Here is a 12,243-nt window from a genome sequence, read left to right as displayed (position 1 = left end):
GACAATAAAATGTTATCTATTAAATAAACTAAGAATTTTGAAATCGTTCGATCCAGTTATACAAAAGATACTTCAAGTTGGAACAATCATAGATCTATCCTGGAGATTTGGAAGAAAATAATATTTTGGGAATAAATTTATTTGATGAAGTTACACAAATGATACTTCAAAACGGAACCAATATTTTGCATAACTAGAGAGTTCACTAAAAATTAAAATATGAAACCATCTTTTCCTTTTTTTTTTCTTTTTTTTTTTTTTTTTTTTTGGGGGGGGGGGGGGGGGGGTTCATCAGTACAAGCAACATTAATAGTATTTGCAACAAAATAACTGGAAATTAGAGGATGGGCATCAATGTACCTGGGACCACCACAAAAGAAGCCTTATGATATGCCAATCAGAATTTTCAATCAACCGCCGAAACATTGGAAAGATAAACAAAGCTGCAGCGAGTACATTTGGAATCAAGTATAGGATAACTGCCAAGATGTATAAAGCTGGTATATCCTTCACTTGGTGAACATGAGACATCACATTCTTCACTTCATCAGGGGTCCAGGTCAAGCTTTTCAAATAACATAGTGGAAGAACAATGAGCCATGCAAGGCTAATGAATATCTTAAGAATGTTTCTCAACACATCCGTGAACTTCCACCTATGGTATCCGGGAAAGTTTAAGACTAGATCCAAAATACCTATCACAAACAAGGGGGAGAGAAGAATAAAACCACAAATTTACTAGAAAAACAAGAAAAAAGAAAAGGCAATAAATATACAATTCAATACTGTTAACTTTTTTTGTGTCACTCAATATAAAAAAATCGTAACAACCCACTGAAAAAAGACTAACAGGTTGGTATATGAAAACCAGAAAGCTATGGCGGGTGGCAAGGATGAGGTTGAATTAAAAAAAGAAAGAAACTGACTAGAAATTAGTGGGCATAGGGAATTTATTGACAATTATAACTACTCACTGCCCTAACTAAAATCAAATTCATAAACTTAGACATTAAATATTGGACAATACAAAAAACAAAAGGGGAAAAGATTCCAAATCTGGCCAACCAGTGGCAGGTAACTCAGAAGATTGATTAGGACAGAATTGAATTCAAGTCTAGACGAAAAAGATAAACAGATCTCTAATATTACAAGTTCCATACACTTGACGTAATATACATCCATGGAGCTGCAATGATGAAGCACTTTCTAGATATCTTAAGAAAGAAAGGAAATGTTCACTCTCCATTCAGTGTTCAAATACAGGCAACATATCTTTATCAAGGTATTTGATACTGTGGTTCCACAATAACACCTACAACCTCAGCAAAGTACCTTTGGAAATGTTTTTTTTCTCTAGCAGAGCTTCAACGAAAACCTCGACGTCTTGAGAGATGGTTGTTATGCTAGGAGAGTTTGGGCTGAGATTCTCCCTTCCCATAGCAACATTTAGGATTGAAGGGGTGGAACATGGTGAATCTTGTCAGACCCTCATCTAGGAGGTTTGGGGTTGATCAATAGCCAACCACCTTTGCATGTGTTGCTTTCTTGCTTTGGACTTGGTGAAATATAGATTGTCATGAAGGGAATTTCAACAGATTGGATGAGGGTTAGATCCCTATCAGGGAATTTTCAACCTCAGTTACTGAAGCCTGGACCTCTTATAGGGTGGTTATTGCTAGACCTATGGTGGATGCAGGAAGAGCTACATGGAAGCCCCAAAACCAACAACCCCCCCCCCAATTGGGGCTCTTAAATTTAATATTGATGCAACAGTTAACAATGCACAAATTGGAAGGTTTTTTTGTGGCCACACAGGTGCTTATAGAGGTGGTTTGCCAAATTCATTGGCCTCTGTTCAGTCTTTGAAGCTGATCTTTAAATGCTCAAGGGATTGCTGCTGGCCAATATGAGGGGGTTTTGACCCTTGGCCGGGGAATCTGATTCCCTAGAGTTGATTTCTAGTCTCTCCACTGGGAAGGCGACACTTGGGTGTCCTGCCAGGTTAGTGGATGATGTTAAGACCATCTTAAAGCCTTCGTTGCAAGTTTTGGTCTCTCACATACCCAATGTTGCTGTTGACCGGATGTCAAAGATGCCTTCGGTGCTGAAGGAGTCTATGGTATTCCTTCCAGATCCACCTCTGGTCCTCGCAGGAATCCTGCAGGCGGAGGTATCTGGTACTTCCTTTAAGTGGTTTGTTTTCATTTCTGGGTCTCTAACCCCAGTTATGTACCCAAACAAAATTGTGGTTTTAACTTAGCAAGGATAGAAAATAGACTACTTCTACTGAAACCAAGTTTACAGTCCAGATCAAATCCAAAAATCTAGAGCACCTACAACTAGAAAATGACAAAATCCCCATTCCTGAATGTGCCTGAGAAAGTATTTCTGGACCACCTTAATTGCACCGTACAAATTAAAACTCCATAAGAATCAACTTGGTAACAAACTTCCCCTCAAGGGACCATTTTTTTTTTGAAGAAAAAAAACTAATAAAATAATAATAATAATAATGACAGAAGACTCAAAATCTTTCCATAAACAAAAAGAATCTGTAAAATGAAAATAATTCGCAGATTCACTTTTCAACTCGTAAAGGAAAAGGTTTGTTAATGAAAGAATTATAGGATATGATCAATTACCACATGGCATATTATCCACAAAATAAAAAGCTGTAACAACTAATATTCAAATTTGTCCAATGCAAAATCTAATTAAGAACTCTCATACTTTGGAGGAAGCGTAGGAAGGCTGCCGTGATAAAAATACTAGAGATACGAAACAGGACTTTCTTCTGAAGGATTCCCAATGGTGAAACAGCCGACCAAGCAATAATTACCATAGCCTGCAAACAACCAATTCAAATACTAACTTGTTTCCTGATAGACATCTACAGTTAAACCCAAAAGTTACACTGATTTATTATTTGTATAAAATTGCAGACGGTACCTGGAAAGCCAGAATATAGAATGTCCACAGGCGATCAAAACTTCGAAAGATATGCCAAAATGACCTGGTCTCGACAAAATATGATTTGCCTGTACTTCCAGATTTACTTCGGCGTGCTTGTCGTCCCTAAATTGTGGATATATAAAACTTGTGGGTTGATATCCTAGAAAGTGTAAACATGCATCCTGCGGTGAATTCATAATTAATTTCATGAAGTACCTGTGTTGTGTCACGTGTTGATTTGAAGAAATCCCCATCGACAGACATAGGCCACCCTAGAGAGAAACAATCAGCTGACCTGTATGATGTGTAATGGAATTCAACTATCAGTTGAGATGAAGAGAGCCAGATAGGCAGTAAAACATGCTTTCACTGATCTCATGAGATATCAAATTCCATTACAGACCAGAAATATTCATTTAGATCATCGTAGTTACACCAAGCTGAGTGGGGTGCTGTTCCACCTCTGCTTTTCTTAGATTCCTGGAAATTATCATCAAAACATGTTTCAAAAGCTGCAGTAGAACTTCGTGAGGAAAACGGAATGGTAGGCTAAGGTATTGTATACCTTCTCAACTACACGATACAATGGTGTAATAACCTTTCTCAGGAAAGCTTCATCATCCCCACCATATGAAGGTTTTATATTCTCCCCAGTCACAATACTGACATTTCCAGCCAATAGACCATGAAGTTCGTACGCCATCTAATTGTAAATTCAGATGTCATCACTAACCATGTAAAATGGAGTATGCAGTGGAAGGCAGACAAAGGAACTGATATTGACCAACACGTGGGTTCACTAAATATGTGATACTCACATTATGAAATATGTAGCATAAACACTCGGGCATAAAGCGAATATTTCCCGCTTCGCCCCAAATAAGAAGATACAGGCCCATGTACAGTATCTTTCTCTGTTGCACTTCTTGTTGCCCTTGAGGAAGCCTGTAAACATCTCATATTACATTCCAACCATACAAATAAAAGCATTTTAGAAGCTGTGCCCCGTCCCAACAAAGAAAAAGGAGGGGAGAGGGTAGCTAATAATATCCCAACGATACAAATAAAAGCATTCCGGAAGATGTAAACCCTTCCAATAATAAGAGGTGGGGGGTGGGGTTAGGAGAAGCTAATAATGTATCTCACCGTAAACTGTGTTTCCGTCCCAAGAACTTGCACCAGGTTTTGTAGTTCTTGAAAAGTTTATTCATCACTGCATCAACTGCTCGTTCATCAAGCTGGACTAGAGGAACAGGATTAGCTAATGCCGAGTGTTGATGAGGGATCATATAGATTATTTTAAAAAATATATATAAAGCCGAAACGACGAATTTTATGTTTTTGTCTAATAACTAATAAGTGTCTTTTGGAACATTATATAGAAGTAACTGCAGCAAGCAGCGTAGTAGGTAAACTTTGAAGAATTGACTTCTGATAAAATGATAAACTGTGATTATGGATTGCTATTTTCTCCTCCCCTTTCAAACAACAAAAGAATATCATGGATTTCTAACACTTGTAAAAGCATTGAAGTTAATAAAGGTAAACACATGACATAAAATAATAAGAGTGCATGCCTTATTAAGAGGTTCAGGCTTAGGTAAAAGCCTTATGTGAACATTAGCTAGCAGTAAAATCAAATGCTCCCTCTGGTTCCTGGCACCGTCTCTCTGAAATGCCAAAATGTTAACATGGGTCAGATTTCTCCATCTAGAAGACTAAATGGTCACAAATTAATGAGGGATCAGAGATCTCAAGTACCTGAAAACCAAACATAGCCCTCAGCCAATCAAGAAGATCCAAGTCTCCTGCTTTTTGCCTAGACTGCTCAAATGCAGTAGGCCAATTCAAGCCACGAGTGTTTCGAAGAGCAGCCACCGCAGCTTTAACCTGTTGTGAATGGAAAGCCGGTAGGGTTTTTCATCTTTGATAAACCAAGTTATGCGTGAAACCACGCTTGAAGTAAATGATGACGGCAAAACAACATTTCAAAAATCCATTACCTCCTCGAGCTGCATGATAGACTGTGACGAGCCAGCTGCATCCAAGGGAAGAATGTTATAAGGGGCATAGATTTCCTTCTTTTCTTGGACATCTCTAGCGGCCGCAATAATCTGCTCAAAGTGAATCGATCAAGACGAGGCCGAGCATTACCAACATTTAACAGCAGAGTAACAATAATAAGACCACAATAACCAATCTCGAAATAGAGAACTAATAAACACAGTAGAGCACTTGCAAACACATCAACGCACAGGGATGTGTGCAGCCACACCCACAAACGCAACTGACCTCAGGAGCAACTTCTTCAACTTTTTCAGTCTTATTAACTGCACATAAAACTTCAAAGAGCACTCCAGCTGTTTGGTACGCTTTCCCAAGTTGGGCTCTGTCATGGAATTAACATGTACGTCATCCACTTCAAGTCAAAGAGATAAATATCTTCGCATAAAAGGCCATATACATATATAGAGCCATATTCATTAGAAGTGTGCAAATTACCTATCTGCCTGCTCCCCTTTGTCCAGTGCTCTGACATATTTTTCATAGTACTGCTGATAAAAACTCTCAATTTCCCGCGCGTCGCTCTTTTTAACTCTGGATGCAAGACTAGATGCATTGTCCTGTAGCAATCACACACCAAAATTCTCATCAAAACTAGAAATAATACTATCTACGTAGGCGCCCTTTCAGCATTCCGATAACCCACGTATCAAAAGTCACATATTTTGAGGTTAAATTTTGGTCACTATGCAAGTTATTTCCATAATGAACTGTGCAGCAATCAAATGGAATAATTCACTTTCATTTTGGTTTATAAAGACCTTTCCAGGTTCTTATGTGTCTACAAGCATCCTCTAGATTTCATTTGATTGGCTGCTAGTAGGAATAGCAGGAACATTTCTATTAAACATACCAATCATGTGCCGTTCAAAATAGTGAGATAATGTGATTGCAAGTCCAAAAAATATAAACATTTTAATTGATTCATGTAATATTGTTTTAATCTATTTTAATTTTAATAAAAATTTATTAAACCTATCAATGGAACACCTAATGTCTGCCACATGAGTAGGACCTAAAACTTTTAAGAAGATTGCTGCTAGGCTTCTGGTTCCTAGATTAATATACGGTAACTTATAATGGGGGTGTGTTTTTCATTTCAAAAGAGAGAAAAGATATTCATTTTACCCATATTATTTCTTACCATACAAATGCAATACAACATTGTAGTATTCTTTCCCAGAAATAATATAGATGGATGATATACATTAATCTGATACTCTTTAAATATTTTTTAAACTAAAGTAACATGTTCCTTGATGAGTGACTATACAATTGATTAGCTTATGAAATAGTATACACTAAAAGGTGGAGATTAATCCCATCACTAGGAAAGACAAAAGTTATCTCATCTCAATGAAAGAAAGTTATTTCATTCTTCACCATCCAAATAGATAGCAATCTAAGAGTTTCATTTCATCGTTAAATTTGTATTCTTTCTTATGTTTTTCACAAAGGTGAAGGTTATGTACAAATACTTTAATTTTTATTTTATCTATTTTAAAATTTTAGAATTAAAAATTTATTTCAGAACATTAATTTTAATTTTAGAAATAAATTTTTTACTATGGAGTGAATCTTTTTCTATTATATGTTTTTCTAATGTTTTGTATACTTTGAATTCCATATATATGATAGCTTATTTCGAAACAAGCTTAACATGTATCCTCTTAAAGGCACAAGAAAATAGATAGATTGTTATTAGGAACAAGTAGTTTTCTTTTTTTATTTAATCGGTCAAAGCCAAAGTAGAACTTACGACCAAAGCAAAGTGGAAAACTAGATTTTTTATAAGTTTACTACAACTCCAAAAAGAGTCAGTGCATCTTAAAGCACTTACTATTACATTTAAAATAGAAAGTACTTTTTGTTAACTCTAATAAATAAATAAATAAATAAGTGTGTATTGTCTAGTAGTGCATTGGAATTGAAAGGATTTAGGTTTGGGAAGTTACTTATCAAAAGACAAAAATAAAAATCGAAATTCAGACCATAAGTTTAAGACTTGAAATGTCTTGTTCTTTTATCAATCTCATAAACTTCAACAAAAATGGGAAAAAATTGTCAATACATAGTTAGCCTAGGCCTTCGTCACACTAAAAAACGACTAAGTCCTGTTTGACCAAAAGGTACGGGAAAAGCCACTCCTGATTGTAAACGAATAACAAATGAATGAACTCCTGGATCTCTTTTCACAATTTATTTCCGTTCATTTTGTAATAATATTTTGTAATCGTATGATTCGTTTCCATACACCCAGGCTGCCTATCAATATCCAAATTACAGTTATTAGTCGAATGACGTCGACTGGCATTTGAAAACCAACCTCGGAAACTTGGTCTTAAAGGCGAAGGAACGTTATTCCCATTTTCTCGGGGCCATGTTTCGTTTCTAAATTGGAAATGGCTTTTAGAATTGGAGTAAAAACAAAAATGTGCGATTCAAAGAAAGCCAATAGTTTTAGGCAGTTAATTTAACCTAAGAAAGATAAGAGCAAATGGAGATAAAAATCTCACCCGTTCCAGCCGTTGCAGTAGAGCTGTCTTGAATTGTCGTACACCACGACCGCTCGAGCTGGGATCCAACCTACGAGCTTTCTCAAATGCATAGAATCGACCTTGAACAAAAAATTGGGGAAACAGAAAATTAAGTTAAAACCTTCAAAATAATATGCCTTGCAAATCTCTTACATAGTTTTTTAAAAGAAATAATAAAATAGGCTGTTGATTTCCGCTGCAAACAGAAAGCGCAACCAACCAAGATGCCTGCGTCTCTTTCACACACTGAGAAGAAACTTATTGGTAAAGGAACAATATGGACATGTTAATGATGGATTTTTGTCATTAATATTACCAAACTACCCCAATTAACTCGTAATGCCAGAAATACCCCTACAACGCGAGCTGCATGTCGAGGCTGGTTATGCAGAAGGCACAACAAAGCGCCATCACCGGGGCAGGAATCGAATCCCAGTCGGTTTCACTGCAAAAGCAGTATTTGAAGACGTACTTCTAAAACTTAAAAGGTCTCTGTAATTGAAGTAATGAACTTACAGAGATAAGCAACTCTTGGTCGTTCAGATTCGATCTCCGCTGCAACACGGAGGATCGGAGCAATGGATCCGAGGGAGGATGGCACCACCTCATTGTCGAAGACTTCCATCGTAAAGGTTGTTGTCGCGGCGCTGCGAGACGATCGTCTCGTCAGCGCCGCCTGAGGACCTGACTCGACTGACATTAAAGCGGCTCAAGTTTAAGCTATACTATTCAAACAACCTGTAGAGAAGGAAGATGAACAATCAATTTACAGGAAACGTTTTGAGTAGAAGAAACTAATTAGGGAAAGGATGAAAAATCATCCTTATCACGCCTAATAGAACTCGAATCGGAAGAAAGAAGAGACACAATGAAAACAATGAAACGAAAGTATGCGAGAAACAGTGAGTAGATACTTCTATCAAAGCGAACACAAGCTCTAAATCTGTGGAGATCTAAACTGAACAAATTTGGTATTGCTTTCAACCAGTTGAGAAGACCTCCGAACTCGACTACTAAAACGATCGTCAGAGACTTGAGAAAACCACTGCATTCACCAAAAGAAAAGAAATCACCGAATCAGTTGCCAAATTATACAAACTTCTTAAAAGACCTGTTGATCGAAGATATAGAAGCTCAAATGTACTCACATTTTTATTCAATATAAGTTCAATCTCTAGGTCCCTAGCTACCGTTCCAGTGCCTTCGCCTTCGCCTGCGATTTCCGGCAAAAGATTAAAGGAAAAGAATCAGAAACAAACACGTACGCTACCAAAAGATTCAAATAGAGTGAAGAGAAGAGAGAAAACAGCTCAGATCTGTACTGACGTTGTATCAGTTTTTCAATGAAAGAACGATAGAGATAATCAGATGTAGAGAGAAGAAGAAGAGATTAGGAAATGATGAATGATTTACTTCACCTTTGGGAGGGAAACGAGAGGCGTGACTGCACTGGGCAGGCCAGGAGACGGAGGGAGAAAGAAGAGAGAGACGATGAGGATAGCTAGCGGATTGATTGAGAGAGAGAGAGAGAGAGAGAGAGAGCGCGAGACGGATAATTGGAAAAGAAAAGAAAGGAGAAGACGGTTATGCGGCAGCTGAGAGAGAGGAGAAAGGGAAGGAATTAGAATTTGTCGCCAGGTCAACAAGATTTCTGTTAATGACAGGTTGTAGGGTTGCCTGCCACTAGTGTGCCCGCCACGTGTCATTTAGATATTCGGTCGTTTTGCCTTGACGGTCGCACGTCCCCCATACTTTCCTTGAAAGAAGGTTTGGGGTTACAACCGATGGTTGAGACATTGAGTGGTGAAGACTGTAAGAACCCAACAATAGGTTACAATGCCATCCACATTATATCGGAAAAACATCCACTGTGTGCAACGGTCCACATCCTCTACAATTCTCACTTCTTATAATTCCCTGTAATTTCTATCTAAGATTTTGACACGTAGTAGTTAATTATTCAAGTGTCATGATTAGAATTCAATTAAGAATTGAACCTAATAAATCTATAAAATTAAGCTTCAAAAAAATAGGATAGACAAAATTAGGACAAAATTTAGAGACTTATTAGGTTCAATTCTTAGTTGGATTCTAATCATGACCCTTGGATAATTAATTGCCACGTGTCAGAATCCTAGATAGGAATTACAGGGAATTGTAGGAGGTGAGAATTGTAGAGGATGTGAACCCTGCAGCATTGTACATATATGCTAAATAATAGGTTGAGATATAAAGCTTGATTTCAAATTATAAGGTTATTTTGGACTTTTCAAATTTGAAATCAAACTGTAAATCTAATAGAGGATTTTTATTTTTTTTTCTTTTCCCATTATATCCATTAGTTACCGTTTATTGGAATAATGTAAAGTGAGGTGAAAAACAAAAGGGTGAGAAAAGTAAAAAAAATTTAAAAAATTCTAAATTTGGGTTATTTTGTTTGGCATAAATATAGTTCAACGACTGTGTAAATAAATCCTACCATTAAATCTGTAATGATTCACAATCTAAATTTAATTCTATCAAATTTAAAGATAAGACTTTTAGGACTGTTTAGCCAAGCAATTTAAACGGTCTCCACCTTCCTATTTTGTTTAATAGGGTTAGAAAGTGAGTGGACACCGTCTTACTTTTTTCACTCTATTCTCTCTACCGGAAAGTGAGGGATATAAAGAATGTCATCTTCAACTATAATTTTTCCACAAAGTCTTCTTCTTTTTTTACTTTTTTCTTTTTTCTTTTTTCTATTCCCTCAATTTATTTTCACAACCTTTTTTATCTTGCAAACAAATAATACCTTAAAGAAATAAATAAAATGTGTCTTAGGGCCTGTTTGGTTACATGAGTCTCGAGATTTCAAATATCTAGAGATTTCAAATCTATAGATTTCAAGTCTATGGAATTATAATTTATAAAAGGGTAAATATCACTTATCTCCCCTCTTAGATGGACAAATAGCACTTACACCCCCTCTTAGTTGGATAATATCACTTACATCCCCTCTTACCTAGCAAATATATCAAACACCTCCCCTCTCTTAACTTTTTCGATTAAATTTAACTTTTACCGTTAAATATTTTTCTAACACCCCAAACTATCATTAACTAAAAATATTTTTTATTTTAAATTAAACCCTAAATTACAGTAATCGCCCTAACAGTTAAAATACTAAATTACCCTCAATTAAAATAATTATTAAAAACCAAAATATCATAGTTAAAATCCAATTATCATTAATTATTAAAAGCCCAACATACCTTTATTAAAAATAATAAAATTTATCTAACAATTAAAAAACCCAAAATAGTAGTACGTTTTGATTTTATCAACATACCTTTTTTTTTTTAATTGCATTTTTAATTTTAGTTGATAGTAGTATGTGTTTTTTTAATTGTTTGATAAAAAAAATAAAAAAAAAGGGTATGTTAGGCTTTTAATAATTAAAGATAATTTGGGTTTTAACTATGGTGTTTTAGTTTTTAATAATTATTTTAATTGAGGGTAATTTAGTATTTTTGGGGTGATTCGATAATTTAGGGTTTAAAATAAAAATATTTTTAACCAAGGGTAGTTTGGGGTTTTAGTAAAATATTTAGCGGTAAAGGTTAAATTTAACGGAAAAGTTACGGGGGGGGTATTTGATATATTTGCCGGGTAAGAGGGGAGGTAAATGATATTATCCAACTAAGAGGGGATGTAAGTGCTATTTGTCCAACTAAGAGGGGAGGTAAGTGATATTTACCCTTTATAAAATTAGATGTTTGGTTGTGGAATGAAATTGTGGATTCATCCTAAAAACTTATTTGATCGATGTGATTTTTGTGAATGTACAAATGTATAGCTTTTTTGAAATCTCTGGATTTCACCCCTTACCCATAAATCTACAGATTCACGTTTTTAGTGTAAAAATGTGAATCTCTAGATTTTTACAACCAAACGGGTAAAATTCTCAGATTCATGAATCCAGAGATTTGAAATCTCTAGATTCATGTAACCAAACAGGCCCTTAGATATTCTCACAATATATGTCTAGATGTTACACTTCTACAATTAGGTACATAACATTTTTGGAGTCAATCACATGGAATAGGGACTTATCCTAGAGTTTCTTCATTTCTAAGGTATTGAATTTTATGTGGTTGGCTTTTTAGCTGTCATATATATATATATATATATATATATATATATATATATATATACTTATTAATGTACATGCACACAATTTGGACTCAATGAAATGCTAACAAATAAAAAGAAGTGAAGGATTATTATACATAAATTCTGAAATAATAAGTTTGTTTAATTGAACCATGACTCATGAGTGTAGTTGGAAGAATGAGCATCTAAGCTTCTTAAATTAAAAAACTTGCCTACGGAAGTAATATTTATTTTTTTCCAACCTTTTATTCTATTTAATCATCCCAATTATTTATTTTCATTGTAGAGTAGCCTTTTATGAATCAACTATGGATCGGAGAAAGGTTTTTTTATTTTTTGTGTGGGAGAGAAAGGTACTAGAGATTTTCTCATTTACTGTTTTATTTATCATCCATTTTGTGAGCATTTAATTAGGGGTGTCAATTAATCTGATATGACATAAGTGGCATGGTTTTGATGTCAATGAATGATACACGATATGAATGGATATTACATGGTATAATTAATAATGACATTCCAAAGAAAATAAAAATAA

The 12,243-nt window shown here is 35.4% G+C and overlaps 1 protein-coding gene across 1 annotated transcript in view; it reads right to left on the bottom strand.

Annotated features, from left to right (window-relative positions):
• CALS5 (callose synthase 5) overlaps nucleotides 1–8,253 on the bottom strand; it is a 28,439-nt gene extending 20,186 nt beyond the window's left edge. Inside the window, exons 1-15 of the mRNA XM_089165125.1 lie at nucleotides 8,070–8,253; nucleotides 7,533–7,633; nucleotides 5,455–5,576; nucleotides 5,245–5,341; nucleotides 4,956–5,066; nucleotides 4,714–4,842; nucleotides 4,530–4,622; nucleotides 4,099–4,190; nucleotides 3,771–3,897; nucleotides 3,518–3,655; nucleotides 3,356–3,432; nucleotides 3,169–3,247; nucleotides 2,950–3,075; nucleotides 2,731–2,845; nucleotides 361–695 (exon numbers count right to left, since the gene is read on the bottom strand). Coding sequence (XP_089021251.1) covers nucleotides 361–695; nucleotides 2,731–2,845; nucleotides 2,950–3,075; nucleotides 3,169–3,247; nucleotides 3,356–3,432; nucleotides 3,518–3,655; nucleotides 3,771–3,897; nucleotides 4,099–4,190; nucleotides 4,530–4,622; nucleotides 4,714–4,842; nucleotides 4,956–5,066; nucleotides 5,245–5,341; nucleotides 5,455–5,576; nucleotides 7,533–7,633; nucleotides 8,070–8,253 — 1,926 coding nt within the window. The remainder of the gene's footprint in view (nucleotides 1–360; nucleotides 696–2,730; nucleotides 2,846–2,949; nucleotides 3,076–3,168; nucleotides 3,248–3,355; nucleotides 3,433–3,517; nucleotides 3,656–3,770; nucleotides 3,898–4,098; nucleotides 4,191–4,529; nucleotides 4,623–4,713; nucleotides 4,843–4,955; nucleotides 5,067–5,244; nucleotides 5,342–5,454; nucleotides 5,577–7,532; nucleotides 7,634–8,069) is intronic.
• Nucleotides 8,254–12,243: the final 3,990 nt, after the last annotated feature.

This window comes from Hakea prostrata, chromosome 1 (genome assembly GCF_041222555.1).
Source record: "Hakea prostrata isolate BN-2017 chromosome 1, UWA_Hpros_2, whole genome shotgun sequence".
NCBI lineage: Eukaryota > Viridiplantae > Streptophyta > Magnoliopsida > Proteales > Proteaceae > Hakea > Hakea prostrata.
Note: the sequence above shows the minus strand (reverse complement) of the source record. Positions and strands in the feature narration are given on the sequence as shown.